Source organism: Monodelphis domestica, chromosome 8 (genome assembly GCF_027887165.1).
Source record: "Monodelphis domestica isolate mMonDom1 chromosome 8, mMonDom1.pri, whole genome shotgun sequence".
Taxonomy (NCBI): domain Eukaryota; kingdom Metazoa; phylum Chordata; class Mammalia; order Didelphimorphia; family Didelphidae; genus Monodelphis; species Monodelphis domestica.
Window position 1 is genome coordinate 259,068,946 of NC_077234.1, and position 23,583 is coordinate 259,092,528.

Consider the following 23,583-nt stretch of genomic DNA (forward strand, 5'->3'; position numbering starts at 1 on the left):
TGGATTATGTTAGACTTAGATCTGCTACTAACTTCATGCAGGTGTGGTGGGGCTCTCTGGTTTCTTTCTCTCTTATTTAACTTATCTCAAATTCTATTCCTATCCTTAACTAATAATATCTTATTTATTTTTTGTTTATATTTGCCTAGTTCTAAAAGTGGAAAATTCAAACCCCATACTATTATTATTTTGTTATTTATTTCTATCTCTATCTCATTTATTTTTTCCTTTAAAAATCTGGATGCTTAGAAGTATACCAAAGTATACTTGATACGTACATGTCTAATATTGATAATGCTTCATTATGCATAGTCCCCAACCTATTATAGTTAACCTGTTCTTCCTTTCCATTATATCCATTTTAACCCCAACACTATAAGAGACCATGTCTATTACCCCTGCCTTCTCTGAGTCAGCTGAGGCGCCATCTATTGTGCTCCAGCCCTTCACCTTACTTCTGTGTGTGTTTCCAATTTTCAGTTTGTTTGTTATAGAAACACACCATCAGGTCCTTTTTGTTGATTTTTTCTGCTATCGGTTTTCTTCCCATGGGTCAATTCATTTGATTTGCACTCAGTGTCATAGTTACTAGCTATGTATTTCCATCTACTCCTTTCCTTCTCACTGTTTGTTCCCCCTTCCTTTCTTTCCACTGTATCCCTCTTCACATGTCCAATTACCTTTGACAGATAGTCCTCCATTTCCCAGTCCATCTCAAAAATTCTCCCTTGTCATTTTCCCTTGCCCTCCTGGTTCCAAATTGGTCCCCCTTTTCTAACGCCCCTTCTTTATCCCTTTCCCCTTAACTTTTGATTCTTGTTCTATCCTTTCCTTTCCTTTCCTTATCCTCACAACTATGCCATCCTACTTCTTGGTTATGAGTTTGATTTAATAATCCCTCTCTATTTTGTCCCTTAGAGTCCACCTTACCCACTCCCTTCCCCTCTTCTTGAGATGTATTCCACTTTAGGAATGCCTCTCTTTCCTTCCTTTACATATCCCCTTTCTCTCCTTCATCTTAATTCACCCTTCCTTCTCTTATTTCTTCAATGCCTCAAGGAAACTTCCAATCCCTCCCTTATCTCATCCCTCTTCTCTCCTGTTTCTGTGTACATGAAAAAGGATTTTACCATTTGTGTGTATTGTTCTATCTTGATTTCAGGTCTGATGAGAGTAGAATTCTAGTACTTCTAGCTTTCCACCCCCTACTGTCCTTCTCCGTGACACTCCCTCTACTCATTCCTCCTACATATGTATGAATGACATAGTTATTCTACCCTACCTCCTCCTGCTCTATTCCACCACCATCTGGGCTCATTCTATTACATTCAACTTGACTTCGAGTCTTCTACCCATACACACTCTTTTAAAACACCCAGGCAAAGATGGCATTCATAGGGGCCAGAGATGACATTTTTCTATACAGGAATCCAACACTTTGGCTTTGTTGGTTGTTGATGATTAGTCTTTCATTACTTTATTATTTCTGATGTATAAAATTTTCTGATGAGTTCTAGGTTCCACCCCAGGGTTAGTTGAAATCTCTTCTATTTTGTTGAATGTCCATTTTTAAACCTTTTAAAATTATGCTCATCATTGCCAGATAGGTTATTCTTGGTTGTAAGTCCAGTTCTTTTGCTCTATGAAATGCTGTGTTCCATGTCCTGCATTCATTTAATATTGGAGTTGCTAGGTCTTGTGTTATTCATGGTATTTAAATTGCTTTTTTCTTGTTGTTTACTGCATTTTCTCCTGACCTGAGAGCTACAGAACTTCACAGTGTTTTCCCTACATATCTATGCATTTCCTATGCATCAAACCTATCTTTGATTCTCTTTAAGGTGGTGATTGGCGGATTCCTTCAGTTTCTCTTTTACCATCTGATCCTAGAGTTTCTGGACCGTTTTCCTTGATTTCCTGGAGTGAGTGTGGGTTTCTAAACCCTTTTAAAAAATCATAACTTTATGGGAGTCCAAATATTTTTATATTGCCTCTCCTTGACCTATTTTCCAGATCCGGTATTTGTGTGTGTGTGATGTTTCATATTCTCTTCTATGATTTCATTTTTTTGATTTTGCTTTATTATTTCTTGTTGTTTTAAGACACCTTTAGCTTCCCCTAGCCCAAAATACATTTTCTTCTGTGAGTTTTTGGATCCCCATTTCCATTTGCATGATCTTCTTTAATACTTTTCTTTTCTTGCTTTGCTCTCATTTTTTTCTTATTTTTCCTCAACCTTCCTCATTTGATTTGTGAGGTCTTTTAAAAGTTTTTCTAAAAGCTGTTTTGAGTTTGTGGACATTTATTGTATTTCTTTGCTGTTTCTGATGTAGGTATTAATACTCCTTTATCTCTTGAGCTGAGGTTTTCTCTGCCCCATAATAACTTTCATTAGTTTTACTATTTCTCCTTTGCTTGCTAAGTATTATTTTTTTAAATTTCAGCAGCCAGGCCATTAGACTTCATTACTGGCTCTTTGCTGGAGTCCCAGTGTGTGTATGAGATAAGTTACCTCCAGTTTCAGGATATTTCTTACATGTGTTTGTTTTTTCCAAGATATTGTTTAGTCATTCCAGTACTTATATTCCAGGACCCATTTTCTGGCTCAATCCTTGGTCCATGATTGACCTCAGATGCTACTACCAAAGGGTGTGGGAAGTCCTGCCTTTGTCCTTTGGCAGCTGCCAGGGCCTCCACTCCCTTGAGAGTGACTAGCTGCAGCGTCCTCGTCCCTTAGTCACCATACTCACCAGTGTGCTCTCCTTCCTCACTCCTCTCCAGCTTCTGGAGCCTGCGAACGGGCACGGATCCCCTTCTCGTTCCTTGGGCATCCAAAGTCCTTCAGTTGTGATCGTTTCATCCTGGCACTTGCAGACTCTGGGATGTCCACTTTTTCGGTCCTTAACTGTGGGCCAGCAGATATCGCTCCTCCCGGGACCTCCCGTCTGCTGAGTTCAGCGATACCCTCAGGGAGGCCAGCTCTGTGCAAGAAGCTGCGGTCGCCAATTCTGTCCCTGGGCCTAAAGTTGTGAAAGTGAGGTCAGGGAAGGCTTCCTTCCTAGTTATCATTGGCTGTTCATCTTCACTCACATCTCCCGTCTGTTGCCATGTTTAGCATTTATTCTGTGGAGTTCTTTTTGATTATTTGTGATGGAGGAAGTAGCTATTAGGAGACTGAGGAAGCTTCAAGCCCATCTCTATTATTTTCCAGCATTGTCTCTCTCAATTTCTATAGCAATTCTCTGGGATGTTCTAAATATACCATCACGTTCTCTGTAAAAAGGAATCATCTTCTCCTTAAAAGTATCTTTTGTATCTTTACTTTGACTTGTTGAAATAATTATGTTGGATATTATCTTAATAATGAAGCATCCTCGTATTCCAGTATGAATCCAAGTTGGGGCATTCTTTTCTGCCTCTATTTTCATCTTCTCCTTTTTAAGGATTCTCTCCGTTTTTGCATCATTATTCACTGTTGAAATTGGTCTATTAGTCTTCCTCTGCTTTGAAACTTCTGGTACGAAAGTGGTCATTGACTCTTGTTGTTCAGTACGTATCCTAGATTCATCACACGCACATTCTGAAAGGAAATTATAAGCTTCTGGGTCGCTGGCCCTGGACCGTTTCTGTTTTATATTCGTTCCAGTAGTACCCGGCACAGTACTTGACACATAGGAGGTGTTTGAAATGGCTTCATATCGATCAAGTAATGATTTCTGCCTGATCTGGGGTGCTGCACGGCTTCCTGCAAGACATTTGGAAGACACTGAAGAATCTGGCCTGATGGTCTGCACAGTAATACCCAAGTAGACAAAGAATCTATATTTTCCTCATTATGATATGTATGCAAGTGGATAGTCTGGAAATTGGCTCTCAGTCTGTATATTGTGAAAGAGAGAAATGCCAGAAATGAATGAAAATCCTGGATTTTGAAAAAGGATCTCAGAAAAAGATGAGATGGGACTCTGCTGCCATCGGGGGATGGGACGGAACATTCCAGCCACGTCAAAAGGTGGAGCCGCTGAAAAACTGCCCAGTTCTTCTCTCCTTGACGTGAAGAGAGAAGGAACTCACTGAGAAGACAACCTACATCCCTCAATCCTTTGCTGAGAAATAGAAGATCCAGACCTCTCATCGGTGGTATTATCAGGATAGACTTTTCCCTTAGGGGAAGGCAAGAGCCTCTCCTGCAGAAGATTCCCAAAACCATATCTCTGAGACAAGAAATGCCAACACCCTGAGCCAGAAGACACGAAAATGATCTCACACTTACTCCCAGACTCCCGATTCGAACCCTCTGAACCCAGTTTTAGGAGGGACATAGTCAGGGACTTCCTGTGTCCTTTTTCCCTCGTTTGTCCCTCAACCCTTTACCCAGTCAATAGATATTTGGGGTTTACTGAAGACTCAGACCTCTTCAGTGTGCTAGAAGGAGAGTTACAGAATACACCAACTAAGGAGAAAGAGGCCGAAGGGGATTCCCCCTTACCTTTCAGCTCCAGTCAGACCTGACGCCCTAGTCAAACAGCTCTACCTGGGGGGAGGGAGAAGCTGTGCTACCTTTCATCTGTTCCCTCTTCCGCAAGCATCTGGCAACACTTGGTTCCTTCTCGATTTCCCCACTAGTACAATATCTGGTCTATCCAATAGAAGTTATGGACTCCGAAGTGAGCCAAGGAAGATACTGAACTGGATTGTGTTTAGAAAACTTCACATGGCCTTTACTAATCAGTGCTTACAAGATGTGTTTGACCCAGTCTTTAATCAGGAAAGAGAGAGTGCTCAATATCCAGCTGCCACTCGGTGTCCCCACAGGGAGCCAAGGCTTCTGGCACTCTGGGAGCAGCATCTCCTGGAGGATCGCCTGCAGGGATGATGCTCCCAAGAAGAAGGGAACCCTGGGATCTGGGGTACCCTTTGGGGAATTAAGCCCACGAAGCCTACACTGACAGCCTAGAAGCAGACAGGGAAAGAGGCTGGGGTATCACGGAGTGTTCTACTGCTCTGGAAAGGTGGTTCCTGCGCAGGTGCTGGTCTTCTTGGGAAGGGATCTTTGATACAATGGGGGAAACTTCGAAGACCAAAAGGGTGAGTGAGCCTTTGAGTATTTCCATTACTCCTATTCAGGACACTTAATGGGTGTCGGGAAATCCCTTATTCAGTCCAAGACAAAGTCACTTTGGGATTTTCCCAATGGAAATTGTCAAAGTTGGCGCTTCCAGAATTCAAGTTGACACCAGACAGAGGCCCAGAACTATCTCCTACTCAAGCTCTAGGTAAAGTTATGAAGCCCCAGGGCAAGGCAATCCAGAGTGTGCCTGACTTGATCGATCCCAGAGAGAGATCAAAAGTAGCACCATGCTCTGAGCTCTGCAAGCCACCAGCAGTGGGGGTGATCACAACAGCAGTATGAGGGGGCTTTCCGAGCTCACAGGCAATAGGCCATCCTACCATCTTGGAAGAACTGAAACTTGCAGAAACCCAGAGAGGTTAAGGCAAAACTGAAGGTTAAGAGGGTAGCTCTTCTTTAAGATGAAAGTGATAGTTAAGAAGAAGGCTAGGAAAATTAGGAAACATTAAAAGAAATCTAGCTATAGAAAAAGTCTGTGGTGCCAAAGGAAGAGCAAGGCACAGACACTGAAGGGGGCAATGAAAGCGAAACAAACATGTATACAACTTCAAAGAAAATGTGAATTGTTCTCAATTCCTGGAAGAGATCAAAAATGATTTAAAAATCAATTAAGGCAGAGGAGAAATGGGGAAAAGAAATAAAAGCAGTGCAAGAAGAAAATAATGACATAATTGGCCAAATTAAAAAGGAGGTTCAAAAGCTCAAAAAAGAAAATCATTCTTTAAAAATTAGAATTTGGCAACTAAAAACTAATGATTTAATGAGAAGTCAAGAAACAATAAAACAAAATCAAAAGAATAAAAAACCAGAAGAAAATATGAAATATCTCATTGAAAAAACAACTGAGATGGATTAATAGATCCAGGAGACAATTGGAGAATTATTGGACTCCTTAAAAGCCATAGGAAATAAAAGTCTAAACTTCATAACACAAGAAATTATCAAAGAAAACTGCCCTGATATTCTTTTTTTTTGGTAATATATTTTTTTAAAATTTCAATTAGCTTATTTAATCAATTTAGAACATTATTTCTTGGTTACAAGAATCATATTTTTTTCCCTCCCTCCCCTATCCCCACCCTTCCCATAGTTAACACACAATTTCATTGGGTATTGCATGTGTCCTTGATTAGAACCCATTTCCATGTTGTTGGTGTTTGCATTAGGATGTTCATTTAGAGTCTACATCCCCAGCCATGTCCCCTCGACCCATGTAATCAAGCAGTTGTTTTTCTTCTGTGTTTCTCCTCCCACAGATTTCCCTCTGAATGTGGATAGTGGTCTTTCTAGTAGTTCCCTCTGAGTTGTTCAGGATCACTGCTTTGCCACTAATGAAGAAGTCCATTACATAAGGTTGTACCACAGTGTTTCAGTCTCTGTGTACAATGTTTTCCTTGTTCTGCTCTTCTCGCTCTGCATCACTTCCGGGAGGTTGTTCCTGTCTCCATGGAATTCCTCCATTTTATTATTCCTTTGAGCACAATAGTATTCCATCACCAACATATACCACAATGTGTTCAGCCATTCCCCAATTGAAGGGCATCCCCTCATTTTCCAATTTTTTGCCACCACAAAGAGCGCAGCTATGAATATTCTTGTATAAGTCTTTTTCCTTATTATCTCTTTGGGGTACAAACCCAGCAGTGCTATGGCTGGATCAAAGGGCAGACAGTCTTTTAGCGCCCTTTGGGCATAGTTCCAAATTGCCCTCCAGAATGGTTGGATCAATTCACAACTCCACCAGCAATGCATTAATGTCCCGACTTTACCACACCCCCTCCAGTATTCATTACTTTCCTTTGTTGCTATGTCAGACAGTCTGCTAGATGTGAGGTGGTACTTCAGAGTTGTTTTGATTTGCATTTTTCTGATTATAAGATTTAGATTTAGAACACTTTTTCATGTGCTTACTAATAGTTTTGATTTCTTTAACTGAAAATTGCCTATTCATGTCCCTTGCCTATTTATCAATTGGAGAATCGCTTGATTTTTTGTACATTTGGTTTAGCTCTTTATAAATTTGAGTAATTAGACTTTTGTCAGAAGTTTTTGTAATGAAGATTGATTCTTAGTTTGTTGCTTCCCTTCTAATTTTGGTTGCATTGGTTTTGTTTGTATAAAAACTTTTTAATTTGATGTAGTCAAAATTATTTATTTTACATTTTGTGATTTTTTTCTAACTCTTGCTTGGTTTTAAAGTCTTTCCTTTCCCCTTTCCTTTCCCAAAGATCTCATAAGTATCCTATTCTATATTCGCCTAATTTGCTGATAGTTTTCTTCTTTATATTCAAGTCATTCCCCCATTCTGAGTTTATCTTGGTGTAGGGTGTGAGATATGGATCCAAACCTAATCTCTTCCATACTGTCTTCCAATTTTCCCAGCAGTTTTTATCAAAAGGTGGGTTTTGGTCCCAAAATCTGGGATCTTTGGGCGTATCATAGACTGTCTTGCTGAGGTCACTTACCCCAAGTCTATTCTACCGATCCTCCTTTCTGTCTCTTAGCCAGTACCAAATTGTTTTGATGACAGCTGCTTTGTAATATAGTTTGAGATCTGGGACTGCAAGTCCTCCTTCCTTTGCATTTTTTTTTCATGATTTCTCTGGATATCCTTGATCTTTTGTTCTTCCAAATGAACTTCATGTTTTTTTCTAATTCAGTAAAAAAATTTTTTTAATAGTTCAGTGGGTATGGCACTAAATAAGTAAATAAGTTTGTGGTCATTTTTATTATGTTAGCTCGTCCTACCCATGAGCAGTTCATGTTTCTCCAATTGTTTAGATCTAGTTTTAAATGTGTGGAGAGTGTTTTGTAGTTGTGTTCATATACTTCCTGTGTTTGTCTTAGTAGATAGATTCCTAAGTATTTTATATTGTCTGGGGTGATTTTAAATGGAATTTCTCTTTCTAATTCTTGCTGCTGAAATGAGTTGGAGATATATAGAAATGCTGATGACTTATGCAGGTTTATTTTGAATCCTGCAACTTTGCTAAAGTTGTAAATCCTCTCATCTAAAGAGGCGTGGAGGGGCGGATGAGGACGGTGATGGATGATGCTGAGTCCTTGCTCTCTTTGTCCTGTACAATCCTGTGACTGAACTAAACGAAGTAGGAGACGAGGCAGACGAGACAGGGCTGACGGAAGGCAGGGGAAGGAGTGGCGGGGATTACACCCCAAAGGCTTGTGAGGCGAGTCCACGGAGCAGAGGGAGAAGCAGGATCCTACAGAAAAGCGGAAATGGAGGGGGGGCGGGGATGACCGCGGAAGGGCGGTGGCTGCCCTGCGGAGGTGCACAGTGGCGCCATTTCACAGCCGCATCTCTAAAAGAGGGTGTTTACAAGAAAGGCCTTTGAGACCGCGTGACCGGCCGAGCCCACGTGATGTCAGACAAAGGGAAATGGCTGCAGATCTCTGAAGTGTTCCCTTGGAAATGGCGCCGAACCATCAGTCAGAAGCGTTGGGGGCGGGGGACGGCCAGGATTGAGTCTGTCCTGGCCCAGCGCCCCCACTTTTACAGGCACGAACCCTGCCCTCTGCCCCCTGGCCCCGGGACGGGCTGCAGGGAACGAGAGAAGGTGGGGAGCCTCTACTCCATCTGGGGAGTGGGGGGGGGGGGAGGGACATCACCTCGCTGCAAGGAAAGTGGGAGCGTTCAAAGCACAGGGGCCGGGTACAGCCCAGCTGGGGAAAGGAGTCACAGCCCGAGGCGAGGCTCTAGGGAAAGGGCTGCTTCCAAAGGATGGTGCCTGCCCTGCTGTGACTCTCCTTGGGGAAGGGTCTGATGCCGTGGGGGAGGCTCCCTCAGACCACCAGCGTCCTTGGCATCTGCTTATCTCACCCAGCTAGGACCATCCTTCCCCCGAGCATCCCCCACTCAGTCTGAACCTGCCAGCCTGCGATTCCCTTCAGGGTGGGTCCGAGGACAAACTTTGGGGTCTCCAACCTACAGGCTCCTCCTGAACCCAGGGGTTCACCCGATCCCACCAGGCCACAAGTTTGGGGTTCCTCGATTCCATGTGGACAGAAGGAAATGGCATCTCGCTGACAGCAATACCATACATGCACAAAGGTAGGTGTAGGCTCCAATCTTTAAAGACCAAATTAATGGGGCTGCAGGAGGCGATAGTAAAACTATCCTAGTGGGGGCTCAACTCCCCCCTTTCTGGTCCGGATAAATGAAACCAAACAATAAACCAGAAGTAAAGGAAGTGAATGGCACGGGGAGAACAAGGAATAGAAGCCTTCTTTCCAGCAGTATGTGGCAGCTGCACAAAATTTGACCACATGCTAGTGTCCCCATGGGATCTAGAAACCCCCACCTCGTAGCCTCGTGAGGGCTTATGAGCCCCAAGTTCTAGGAGTAGCTTCTAAGTGGGAGACCCCAAAGCTTGTGCTTGTCCCCCGTTCCTGAGAGATCCACCCCGAAGGGAATCTCAGGCTAGCAGGTTCAGACAGAATAAGGGACCCTGAGCTAAATGCCCAAGAAGAGTAGGCAGCAGGGGAGTCTCCTCAAGGGAAGGTCCCAAGTTCGATCCCAGGAAGGAGGCTGTGATAGACTGGGAGAGGCTCCTGGGGACTAGAAGCATCCCTTGGTTTGGCCTTAATCCCCCACCGACAGCACATGGTCTTTTACCGTGGGGTCACTCATTGCTGCCCTGAGATTCCCTTCGGGGTGGATCTCTCAGGACTGGCTTTGGGGCCTCCCACTCGGCAGGGGGTCCTAGAACTTGGGACTCACCAGCCCTCATGAGGCTACGAGGTTGGGCTCTCTTGGCCCCGGGTCGACATAAGCACCCATCACCGAAAAGCAGCGCTGAGGCTCTCTTCTCAGGCAGTGAGGGTCCATGGAAAGGCAGATAGGAATTAATGAAACTCCATAATGCCCTGCTAAGAAGGGTGGTCGGGGAGCACACTACCGAACCACGGAGCAGGGAGACTGCAGGCGGGCAGCGGCGTTCCGGGGAGCCTCGGACCCCTGGAGTCTCGGATGAGCAGACTGGAGCTGGGGCCAGGGGCAGAGCAAGAAGAGGGATTCTGGCCACACCAGCCTCATGCTCGGGGCACAGGCCCAGCCACTGATAGTCGTCCTCCTCCCCTCTGTCCAGTCCCACAAAAGTCACCTGTGGGCATCCGAGGTTTGGGCCCGTGACTGAGCACCTCCCAAAGCCCTAAAGACTCCCTCCAGCAGAAAACGTCCATACTGTGCGGGGCCTCCCAGCTCCGGGCGAAGGAGGGACTTGGCAGCTCGCCGTCCTTCCTCCTTGGCTCGTCCCTTCCCCAGAGGCGGCGCGTTCCCAGGCGACAGAGGCTCTTCTCAGGGCTCTGAAAATGGGTCCGGAAGACGAGCAGCTTCGTGGTATTGGGGGCAGCTCTAGTCTGAGGCCTCCCGAGGGGCACCAGCCAAACCCTGTTCTGAGAACTCCACACCGACCCATCCCGTAGGAGGGGGCAAACGTTTGGAAGGCGGCACTAGCAAGGAGGAGACTTCAGCATGCCCCAGGAGCGTTCGCATAACCAGCTGGCGTCTATACGGGAATGCAGGGTTGTTTAGTCCTGGGAAAACCAATGGGAATCACCGCAGATACAAGAAAGCCTTCCACAAAGAAGGGCACCACAAGGGGAGGAATGCATTGGCCAAGAACTTCCTTAAAGCGGTCAGCACAGGCGTGCAAAGGGCCCAGCAAGTATCCTCAGTGCAATAGATGAGGCAGAAGCTTTCCCAGTTAGATGGGGTGAAGCACTTCTCACCTCTGCTGTTTCCTCTAATGCTTGTTTTAACAGTAAGCAAAGAAGGAGGAAGTGGAGGAGTGACTTGGTGAAGAAAGGAAGCCATCTCTGCCGATGATGTCCTTGGAGAGTTCTGGAGGCTCCACAGAACAACTAGTGGAAAGAGAACACCGCAAAGGAGCAAGATGCAGAATAAATGCACACAAGTCATCTGCATTTCTGTGTGTCAGCAGCCAGAGAGAGAATTTCCATTTAAAATAACTCTCGACAGCATAAAATGTCTTGGAACATCAACTTGCCTAGTTGAACACAATTAGAAAACACTTTGCATTCAAATAAAGTCAGATTGAAACAGCTGCAAAAATATTAATTGCTGAAGGATGGGTAGCCTGAGCATAACAGAATAGGATACAATAAAAATGACAGTTCTCATTAATTTAATTTACTTATTCAGTGCCGTAACAATCAAACTATCATTATTTTATAGAACTAGAAAAAAAATCATTACAGATTTCATCTGGAAGAACAAATGTTCAAGACTATCAAGGGAATTAAAGGGAAAAAAGTGTGGAGTGTCCCCTAGCACTAGCAGATTTCAAGTGGTAATATTACGCCGTGATCCTGAAAATAGTCACAGCCTGGCTAAGAAATAAAATAGCAGAGCAGTAGAATAGATTATATACACCACGAACAAGGACAAATGGCCTAAAATCTACATGTAAAATTGATAAAGATCCCAACCTTTGGAATAAGAACTCACTATTTAAAAAGGACTTCTGGGAAAAAGCAGAAAATAGTATGGTAGAAACTAGGTATAGATCCATATGTTACACCTTATACCAAGATAAGGTCAAAATGGGTTTATTATTTAGATAGAGAATGAGACCATAACAAAATTAGGGGAACATACAAGAGTTCATCTGGGAGATCTATGGAGAATGGAGGAATTTATGATTAAATGACAGAATGCATAATAAGCCATGAAATGAATAAAATCTTTTGTACATATAAAACGAATGCAACAAGATTAGAAGGAAAATAACAGATGGCAAAGCATTTTGTAACACCTTTCTCTGATAAAGGTCTAAATTCTCAAATCTGCAGAGAACAAAGTCAAATTAATAAAAATACAAGCCAATTCTCCAAGTTGACAAATGATCTGAACAAGCAGTTTTCAGATGAAGACCTCAAAGGTATCTAATCATCTGAAACATATACTAAATTACTCAATTGAAACAGTGCTGAGGTACAAGTTCACAACTGTCACACTGACCAATATGACAGTTAAAGAAAGTTGTCATTATTGGAGGGGCTGTGGCAAAATTGGGACACGAATGCATTGTTGGTGGAGTTGTGAAGTGATACAAACATTGCAGTGGGCAATTTGGAACTATGCCAAAAGAGTATATAAAATTATGCATACCCTTTGACCCTGTAATATCACTATTATCCCAAAGGAATAACAAAAAAGAGGAAAGGACATATTTGTACAAAAGTATAGTAGCTCTTTTTGGGGTAGCTTGAAGAACTTGAAATTAGGGGGATGTTCATCAGTTGGGGAATGGGCTGAATAAATTGTGGTATATGTTAGCGATGGAATATTTTTGTGCTATAAGAAATGATGAGCTAAATGATTTCAGAAAAAGATGGGGAAATCTGCACGAACTGATGAAGAATGATATAAGCAAAATAATAGCAGTCTTGTAGGATGACCCATTGTGAAAGCCTCAGCTGCTCTCTCAGCAGTGCAGTGATCTGGGACAATCCTAAACGATCAGTATGGGGAATGCTCTCCACCTCTAGAGAAAGGTCTCTTCCATAGGATGGATGCACATCAAAGAGTAAGGTCTTTCCCATCCGAGTCCTTTTGGTTTTAGCTTGGAGTTTTTGTTTTGTAGAAGTACGATTGTACAACAATGGCCAATATGGAAGGGCGTTTTGCCACGATAAGATGTATATGGCCCAGATCAAATGGCTTACCATCTCTGAGAGGGGAAAGGAAATGAGAGGAGGAAATGGTTTGCATGACATCATTTTGGGAAATTATGTTGAAAATGATTATTACTTGCAATTTGGAAAACAAGATAGTTTTGAATTTAGAAAAAGAAAATATTCAAAGGATATAAAGTGGCAATTTTTAAAGGAAAAATCCCAACTATCAAGAGTCACATTAAAAAAATGCTTCTACTTTATAAATGGACAAATGCCAACTAAATGAAACTCGTGATTCCTTCTTATAGCCACCCGCTTTTTAACAGAATAAGTTCAGTAGAATTGGGCAACGAGACAATGTCGATATGACATGTGCTAACGTGATCAGTGTTAATGCTGGAAGGAAACTGAGAAGTCATCTAGGCCTTCCCTTTCCTTAACCAGAGGAGGAAAATGGCATTCACGTTGTTAAGGATAGAATGGGAGCACCTGTGGAAGAGGGAATTCAGTCATGTGTGTTTCTGTCTCCCAGAGTCGGTGCTTCCCGATTGCTAGCTTGACTTCTCGATCAGTTACTAGAGGTCACGTGGGTATCTGAGGCAAGATTTATTCAGATCCTCTGACTCCAGAGCCTGGGTCGTGTTTCCATATTGCCTCTTTGGGTGGTGGTGGTGTTTCAGTCAGGTCTGATTCTGGATGAGCCCATTTGAGGCCTTCTTGGCAAAGAGATTGGAGGGATTTTTTCGTTTCCTTCTCTAGCTGATGTTGTAGATGAGGAAACCGAGGCAGACAAGGTGAAGTGACTGCCCAGAGTTACAGCTAGTCAGTATCTAAAGCTGGATTTGAACTCGGATGTTTCTGACTCCACACCTGATGCTCTCTCTACTGCACCCCCCTAACCTGCCTTAGCTGCTCTAGAACCTTCAGGGTGCCTCTATAGAGGAACAAAGGACATTTCATCACCTTTTTTTCTGGGACCAAGATTTCTCATTCAGATTTCCTCAGTCTGGCTATCTTTCACCATTTTATGCACCGTATTTTATTGTTGTTACAGTTCTTATTTGTCATTTCCTCTGATTTAGGAATGGATAAGGGAGTATTGTAGGGGGGGATATGGTGTCAAATATCAGGAAGACTCGAGAACCGGCTGACACTTCCATGATAGATGGTCATGAGGATGCCACTTAGAGTTCGTTCACCTTTTCCCTCGTCTCTCCAGTATTGTTTACCTGTGGTATCCTGGCATTGTTGCAACATCCAAATGAAAGGGTGCACGGAAAGTCCTTTGAAACCAAAGTGCACATAAATGCTAGATTATTACTCCACTGCCTTTATGTACCCTGATTTATTCAGGCATTTTCCAGTTAAGGAACATCTATTTCATTTCCAGTTTTGTGTTTCCATAAAAATGCTACAGTCGTCATTTTGGTATACATATGATTGCCCTCCAGGCTTTTTGTTGTTAAGATATTTATAATTCATATCTACTAAATGATTTTTAAAATTATGAGATTTGAAAGCTATACTTTGAGTGGAACCAGGGAATTTTCACATAAACCATTTTTGGGGTTTATTTTTAACCTAAATTTTTTGATCTAGACTCTCGAGATTGTTTAGAGGATAGAAAATATCTATGGCGAAGAATCATAATATTAGAATATCAAAGAAAAACTAAAATCACAATTTCACAGAATGATTTATAAAATGTTTATAAACATACTTCTGGGGGAAGTTATTATTATCAACATTTTGGAAATGAGGAAATTTAAAGAGTTGCTTCAAGTTCATATAGATCATAAGTGAGAGAAACAAGCAAAAAAAGAACTCATGCCAAGCCCAATCCCTATTGTATCATTTCTCTTAGTACAGTTCCTTTTATGTAAAGCTATAACTTGAGAGGTTCTTTTTCACTCTCCCAATATCCGTAACCAAGACTTCAGAATAAGTCCCTGCTGCTGCTGCTCGTTTATAAACAAACTTGAATTTAGGAAGATTCAGGAAAATGGATGATATTTACCTTTTTTAAAAAGTATTCGTGGTTAAGAAATGTCAAAATTAAAAAATGAAACTATTTAAAAAGAAGTATTAAGTAGCCAGCTGTGTCCTGCTGGGTCAGGCTGAGGGGATTGGGTCTTTGATGAGGCTGCAGCTAAGGTTTCAGCTCTTCTGTGGAAATCTTTGGAGCGTCCAGAAATAAGATCTAACAATTCACCAAGCTCATCAATTTCCCCTTCAAAGGAACAGAGAGGGCACAATTGGATATCTCCAGAGGGAGATCTGAGCACCGTGGCACAATAAATCCCCTTTCCCCTGACACAGCTACCGGGGAGGGAGTTCCTTTGGAAAGTCCATGGTTGGGAGGAGGGGAGGGAGAAATCCTCCCTACGTACAAGTGCACTTTGTTAGCGAATAGTCGGGAGAGATTTTGGATTTCACGTCCAAAGTCATTGGATGTCAGAAATCAAATCAGTAAATCAATGTAGACTCTGCGCAGAGGGGAGAAGCAGAGAACTCCTGCGTGTAGGAGGCATGTAATTCTCCTCTAAGCAGTCCTCCCTTTCGATATGAGCCAGAAAGGGGTGACTTTTGGAGTTCCCTCCCATGAGTCCAGTATGCATTCTCCAGTCATGAAGAAACACAGACCGATTTGCCATGTTCTGCTCCCGGCGAAACAAGAGCGTTCTGTCCTCCAGCTTTTTAGGCAGCTCTGAGGTTGGAGAGGGATCGCGCTTTCATGGCGCCGACACCCCTTTCTGCGCAGTTTTACGCCGTGCCCCAGGAAACTGAAAGGGGACTTCTTTCCGGAGTGCTTTCTGAATCGTCTCTGCACTTTCTCTGTGCCCGACACATCCAGTGTCAGACGGCAGAGCGACCCATCTGCCGAGAAGCTGACCCTTCCTTGTACAGTTACGATGGGGGAAGTGCCTGGAAAGGTAAGAAAACACGCAGCAAACGTCCCAGCATCAAAGAAACGAGCTAAATCTCGGGTAGTTTTTAGAAAGCTCCTTCCGCCCCCGGTCCGACCCTCTGTGATTCCAGGACAGGTTCAAGTTGCAAGGGAGGAAGTAGAAATGAGAGCCGAGGCCGTACGTCTGGGCACGATGTATCCAAGTAGACGTCTTCGCCCCCTCCGACTCTCCATCACGTGGAGCTCCTTCCTTATCAAAGATCACTGGCAGTTAGGGGGAGGCTGTTTTCAAACAAGTGTCGGATGACCTAATATGAGTTAGCCTGAGGATGAAAAATCAGAGGAGAATATTTCTTTCATGTCAGGAAAAAATGCAGGCGAAGAATATATTTATAACTCTGAAAACCAAGAGGTATGTTGGAAGGAGCTTCACACTTGATAAAAATACATGTAATTAAATGTGTGCCAGAAGGCCTGAATATTGAGTGAAAGAATTCTATAATTAGCACGATCCTCCCCCACAGCTCCACAAAGCTATTCTGCCCAAGGACTGGTGCCTCGTGGATTTAAACAGAGAAGAGAGTTTCTTTTCAGTCTTCCGATTCTAATAACCGAGAGGACAAAGAGCTTGGTCTTCGGATGACAGATTAATTCATACCACTTTGGGTCAAGTTGGAAGTAAATTGATTAAATCTAGTTTTTGGTCTGAATGGCAGAGCTTTTGTTCAACATCTTCACAAAAACCTTCATTTCTATCTTTATTTATCCTAAAAATAGGTGGTAGAGAGACGACCTTTTCCACAGATTTGTCTTTTGGAAAGGCAGTTGGTCTTCCAAAGCTGCTTCTCTCTCTGTACTTTTGACAGGATTAGAAATGATGACACTTGCTGGGACTCAAGAAAAATGAGTGACTCAAAGAGCTGCCTAAATGTAACGTATAAAATATTATCTGGCAGACCAGAGAGGAATGAAAGGGGATCCAATAAATGTAATTTTGCTTCCGCCATGTTTTAGGGCATCATCACTTGCTGGTGGAGATTTTATGTATTTGTTGAGCACTTTGTCATTTTAATAATGATAAAATTGGAAGCTGAAAATGATCGAATGAGTGACCCAAACACGTCGACTCTCCAGGCTAGCTTCCTGTCGGCCTCTCTGATTTCATGTGCCTCAACAGTGTCTCATGCCTTCATCCACAAACCCCACTTCAAACAGACTGCACGCAGAGCGACCTTCTGTCTACGTCACTGAGTTTCCACTGAAGTGTGCAGCTCTCGAGGGGAGCACGTTGGACAGTAGATAAAATTGTAGCAGTGTGAACGGATGTGTCGAATATACATGTACGTGGGCTCTCCAGTCTCTGTCTCTGTCTCTGTCTCTCTGTCTCTGTCTCTGTCTCTGTCTCTCTGTCTCTGTCTCTCTGTCTCTCTCTCTCTCTCTCTCACTTCCTTGCTTCTAGAAGTGATACTTTCCTTGTCTGGGGAAAACGTCAGCTCCCTGAGGGTAGGCTTGTTCTTCTGGCCCCTGCACTGTGCCTGCCTGGAGAAGGGAGTTAAATGTCCTCTTAGAAGCCTGGAAAGACGAAGGAGACGTGACGCAAAGTGAAGTAAGCAGAAAAATACAGAGTGAAGATTCCCTGTGAGGGCCCTGACTGTTATCAGTCAAAGTGAACGTAGTGATGGCGAGCCGCATCCATCCACATTACGAAGAGCCTGGAACCCTGCTTTGTAAGAGAACACACGCATCACCCCTGTGGGGGGACTGGCAAGGGGGGGCAGAGAGGAGGAGACAAGCGATTGGGAAACGTCAGAAAATAGCGACTGAAAATTGTATCGACATCGAATGCGGAAGAAAAAGGGCTGGCAGACAGTCCCAGCACGTGGTCTGTGCTTCATTCAGCAGAACACTGTATACCACTCAAACAGTTCTGATCACATCATTGCTTTCAAAATAAAGGCCCCCTTGAGGAACTAGAGGTGGGTGTTTATTAGCAGTGGAGTGCATTTAGCTCCATGACAGATGACTCATTTTTCTAGGTAGGATCCTGAGTGAGAGAACAGTATGGAAGTCTGTACAGCTCGTGGCTCACACACAGCACATGCGTATTGTTTGGTAAACCTGTATTTCATCATTGGAATGAACTCTTGCTTGGGATATCGGAGGCTCTCCGTGGGATGGGTAGTCCTGGTTTTCATCAACTACTGCAGCCATTTTGTTTTTCTAACAGTCTTCTTTTAGGAAATGGCAACTGTTTGCTCCTTTTGGGTTGGGAACTCTTTTATTCTAATTTTCTAATCAAGTCCTAGCTGTCAACTAGAGAAAAGTTGATCTGGCAGCTCCTTTTTCAAGAACTGACCCTGTAGCTCAGGAATATTGCCTTTGACCCGCACATCCATCCTTGATCCTTAAGCATTTGCTTCCTTACTGAGTCCAACAATGTATTCTTTGTAACAGAAGACGGCTGGGAAGTACCAAGTGTATGTTTGTCCTTTTAAGTAAAGATAATGTGTTTCCCTCGTCAGTAGTCTGTGAGGCTCACATTCACTGTGTTTATTTGCGCCCGATAGTGTAATGCGAGGACTTTGCATGGGAAGCGAACTCCATGTTGTTACTTTTGGCATGATGCCTTTCGGATGTTACTCGTTACGGGAATGACGGAGTCGTCATAAGGCTGTGCTGCAGGAGGTCGTAGGAAGGAGGCCCGTGACTGTGGACTGGTAGATGTCCCGAGAGCATACGAATGAAGAGAGCAAGCCCTATTTCATGAGAATACTCCATTTTCCACTCCCCAGTTTGCTTCAGTAAAACGGGAGCATTCATGATAATGAACATATCCCAAAGTGGAAAGGAGCACATTCTTCTGTTTCAACTCTTCCTGTTTTGGCAGTTCATCTTTCACAGAGATTGCCGGGTAGTATTTTAGAGCTCAGCATTTATGTGCAGGGTTCCTTTTAATTGTTCCCATCACACTGGATCGTGACCCCCAAAATGGATATAATGACCAGAAAGGTGGCCTTTCTGCTTGCATTGTGCTCTCTTCATTCTCCTTCCCTAGACTGAGTTCTCTCGCCATTCTTTGTATCTGCGGTAATTGGGTAATTAATGAGCGATACTATTGTCTCCATCCAAGTAAGAAATGTTTCACTGAACAAACGCTCCCTCTTTTGTACCCTTGATTGGTTTGGGATACGCCCCGGCTAGCAGCAGGGAAGCTTTCCTTCCCAGTGAGACAGGAACGGATAGATAGCTTCCACTGTTAGTCACAACTTCCAGGGAAATTGGGTGACTCTGCTGTGTTTATACTACCTTGCCCAGCATGAGCCTGGAGGAGTTGGCAGGAAATGGCATGAATCCAAAGAAGCCCTTTCTCTTTTTGTTCTTGCTGGTTAATGGCGTTGAGAGGAGTGGGGACCTGTCCATAATTTAGCAAGCCAAAGCGCAATGGCCGCTTGACTATTCGGCGAATCAATGTTTCTATTTCTGTGTATCAGATGCATCACGATTCTCCGACGAGGAGTGGAGAAAAGATGACTTCCATCTTAGGCTACAATTTTTCAATAAATCACCCAAACGTCGGTATCCGCTTTCTCCGTGGACGTTCCACAGAACTGTGCTTAAGAATATTTCCAGATGGGCCTCGCTAAAGGGGAAGTGATTTTTTTACACTCACAACAAATAGACCCTTTCTTAAAACCGCGAGAAAATATCAAACACTTTGTCTGCTGCAGGTGACGCACTTTCAATTTCCTGCCTCGCGTACTGCCAAGCATGGAGATTCTCCTCTGGGAGTGAAGAAGGAGATAGGATCCGAGGCTGCAAGTTCTTACCCATTAATAACATAAATGGAGAAAAAGAAAAGGATCCGCCCTTCTGAGAGGCGGATGTGTAGAACGAAGACATGAAAGGACGATGGACTTGCAGAAGATGGACCAGGGACCCACATCCAGATCATCAAGCTCAGGGGATGGGGAGATTGTTTTTAAGAAGTCCAGTAGCCAGGACATCCCTCCAGAGGGTTTTAACTGTAGAGTCTCAGGCCTTAGACACCTACAAGAGGTGCCCATCCATGTCCAGTTGATGATGGCCATTCCCTGGGCTCCAGGGCTCCACTTCAGCTAAAACATTGGTGCTCTCTAAGGGGAGCTGGTGCACTGTCCATCTGGTGCCACAGTTTGAGCCCCGCAGGCGCCTCCATAGGACTTTAGACCACGCTCCATTTCTTCTTTATTCAGCAGCTCTGTCCCCCACTTAGGAGATGAAGGAAGTGAGCAGAGAAGATGCTGTGCTAAATTCAGTTGACACAAAGTCACTGAACTTCCCGTGTTAAAGAGGTGTGTTCACTGAGAGATGCCGATTGTCACTAGTAGAAACAAGGATCTCTGCCCATCGGCAGGGATGTCAGGAGTCTTGGGGATGCTGTGCCTCTGTGCTGCTCGCTCCAGAGAGTGAACATGGTGCTCGCATTGAAGTACCCGGAGAGAAACGCCGCCGGGGCTTCCTCTGCAGTAGGACAAAAAGGAAGATCATTGGGTCAGTTAGCAGGGATTGCAGCTCCGGACTAGGAAACTAGCAGGCTGGACCGTCCTTGCTAGCAACAGACTTTGTAGTGGCGCTGCTCATCGGAAAAGTCCCGGCCACAGGCGGGAGTATAGGAAGCCCATCCAGCAGTCTTAAAGAGGGAGAGATTCATCTCATCCAGCACTCCCAAAGCGACGTTTACAGGGAAATGACGAGGGACAAAAGAGTTGGGTGACGAGGTGGAGCCGTTTCTTCTCCGAGGAGCAGAACCCTGAAGATTCCAGCCAGGGAAAAACCTCAGATCGCCTCCAGCAGAAGCGAACACTTCAGGTGACATGGGCTCACGCGGATATTGCTAAAGGAGGCGGACACAGCCGTGCAGGCCTTCAAAAACATATTTCCATGAATGGACTCCCTCGTGAGTCTAGAAAATCTACTACCAACTACATTAAATGAATATATTAAAATTAACTAACGATGCCCCAAAGATCGATTAATTGTAACAAAAACAATGAGCAGAAAATTCAGTCGTCCTATTTGTTGCTCTTCCAGTGAAAAGGTGCTGGTGCATTATGACCACCACGCATATGGAACAAGGAGATGATTTCTCTAACTATGAATAGCTTGTACATCTGAGGTAGCAGTGAATTGACCGTTATTCCATGGAGCTCATTCCTAGCTCTCCCACCAGGATTGCCATTGCTAACCATGATCATGTACACTCGGGCCTACACTTTTCAGGCCTTTGGAGGGCCGCTCCCCTCCTCTCCTTAGGTTCTTCCATCCTCATTTTATTCTTGGAGAGCAGGCCCTGAGACAGATTGAAGACACATTTCAACGGAACCCAAACCGGATATTCACCTGCTCAGGTAGCCGTGTAAAATCTCAGACATTTGATTTGATACACACGTAGCTTAAAAGAGACTCCAGGGATTTCCCCATGTTTGTCTCTCTCTCAGCACTGCTTATCCTCTTTGTCTCACTTTTCGTTGCACTTCACTGACGGCTCCAGGAAACTTTCGCACGTATCTCCCAGGAAGAAGCAGGAAGAGTGTTCCATTCACGCTCCCGGTCTTGTGCATTAATCTTCCAGCATTTTCCCATATATTTCTAGGCCTTGTAGAACTTTTCCACTAGTAATAGCTAGTGAGGTTCGCAGTTTGCCAAGCCCAAATGAACTGTTTGACAATCTAGAACCTATACCTATTATTGCTGTTTTCTAGACAAGAAAGTAACAGCTTAAACTGTTAAAATCATCACTTTCGGTTCACAAGAGGAGTTCCTCCCTAGAATGGAAATGCATCCCATTTCTGGTGGCATTTCAAAAATCAACAGTATTTTATGCCCTATTTGCCACATTCACAATGCCCAAATCTGTACAGAAAGCACTGAAATAGAACATCATGAACGTAAAACATAAATCCTGGACTTTTTTTTTAATTACCGCAGGGAGTCCTGACACCTTCATCCCAACTTCTGTATTCTTCAGGGTTGGGGGATCAGTCATCAGGATGGCTTTAAGAATTAGTGGCTAACGTGCTGTTGATAACATTCAAGATCGTCATAGAGATATTTAGGAAAACAATACAGCTAAAACCCCGAACTGAAGTTCTAAAGCGTCTATAAAGAGAAGCTTTCTATCAGCACTTATCACAAAAATCTCAAGTTTATAGCATTTCATAGCATGAGAACCGTTTTTTATTCTTCTTGGTCTAAAGCAGATACCCAGCCTTAGAGTAAACATCATTTTGAATTTTAATATTGCATTTGAGTTTAACCTAGAATTAGTCTTGAAATCAGCTCTCAATTCTTGGGCCAGCATCAAAAGTAGCATGGAAAAACCATTAAAAAGCCCTGTTTAGTCAACAGTACTATCTGCAGTCAGCCTTGGTTAAATTCTTCCAGTGACTCGTCATGGTGGAAGCTGAGATTGCCCATGGATCTTTACCAAACCTCCAACTAAAGAGCCCCATCAGCGGGGTTTTTGAGTTCAGAGTTCCAGAGCTCACTCACCTAAGCCAAGCTGCCAAGTTGGATCTGGATTGGAATGCAGTGGATTCCTGTAGGCCATCCTTCCGTTGAGTGCCCTCTTTTGGAGATAAACCGCTTGGGAGAAGGACAGGAAATAGTCACGATTGGCAGTATCCTGTGCTCAAACTCCCTTACAGCATTCAGGGAGACGCTGGGGTCAGTTTACTGAGAAGATTTGTAGTTTAATGAAGGGGAATCTTCATTTATTAAACCACACAGTGTCTGATTCCTACTAATGCTGAAGAGCACAGAAAAGAGAAAAGTTAAATAACGCAATTCCCGAAGCTGATGATATTATTGGATCTATATCTCTATCTATCAATTTCTCTATATTTTTAACTCTCACCTTCCATCCTGGAGTCAGTACTGGGTATTGGTTCCAAGGCAGAAGAGTGGTAAAGGCTGGGCCATGGGGGTGAAGTGACTTGCCCAGGGTCACACAGCTGGGAAGTGGCTGAGGCCAGATTGGAACCCAGGACCTCCCCTCTCTGGGCCTGACTCTCCATCCACTGAGCCAACCAGCTGCCCATATTGGATCTACATGAATCATGGGGGAGAATTAAATGCATGCATGTATAGTGCATGGCTATTTAAAGTTTTGTGATGCTCCATTTCATCCCATGCAATGTGACCTTGATTTAAGACTTCCTTTGTTCCTCTGTTATAACCATCAAGAAACCAGAGCCAAAAGTTGATCTGAAACAATTCTGTACAGAAGGGGCAGGTGTAAGGAGCGGTGATGATTGTAACGGTGAGTATGGGCAAAGGGAAGGAAAGGTGGAGGAGACCCGGAGGCGAGAAGAGCCATGTTCTCCTAATGATGAGGATGATGATTTAGGCCGTGCATCTTGTTGAAAGATCTCCCCCAGATTCCATATCGGTACAACTGGAACAATTGTTTTCTGAGATTTTGGGATCCTTATCGTCCCGCTCCTTCCCTTTTCTCACTCCTTCCTGAGATAACAGTTAACACGACAGAGGTTGTCTTTGTGTTGTCACGCAATACATAGTTCCATGGGGTGGAGTTGTGAAAGAGGATGCCTGTTGCTCCTACTCGAAAATTCAGAGGAAATACTGTGAGGGGCGGCGCTTCAATCTGCATTCAGACTCCATCACTTCCTCCTATGGCAGTGGATGGTCTCTTGGTCCTGGGTTTGTTCCGCATCTTTGCATTGCCGATAACGGTCGCCATTGCTGTTAGTGCTGTTAACCGTAGACTCACTTTCCTAGTGCTGCTCACTTCACTTCATTCATGCACGTCTTCCCAGATGTTCTTGTGGTTATCTTTTCCTATTCTGTAATAGGAGAAAGTCTAACGTGGCTGGTCTCCAGCCCA

At 43.8% G+C, this 23,583-nt stretch overlaps 1 protein-coding gene across 20 annotated transcripts in view; it reads left to right on the plus strand.

Annotated features, from left to right (window-relative positions):
* ROBO1 (roundabout guidance receptor 1) overlaps window positions 1-23,583 on the plus strand; it is a 1,078,784-nt gene that overhangs the window by 842,264 nt on the left and 212,937 nt on the right. Inside the window, exons 1-2 of one of the 20 annotated variants that reach the window (XM_056807841.1) lie at window positions 8,526-8,706; window positions 9,081-9,200. The exons of 18 other annotated variants lie outside the window; for them this stretch is intronic. In XM_056807841.1, the coding sequence (XP_056663819.1) occupies window positions 9,146-9,200 (55 nt within the window). In that variant the 5' untranslated portion in view covers window positions 8,526-8,706; window positions 9,081-9,145. Of the gene's footprint in view, window positions 1-8,525; window positions 8,707-9,080; window positions 9,201-14,990; window positions 15,724-23,583 lie in introns of those variants that run through there. One more of the 20 variants, XM_056807835.1, reaches the window with a different exon arrangement.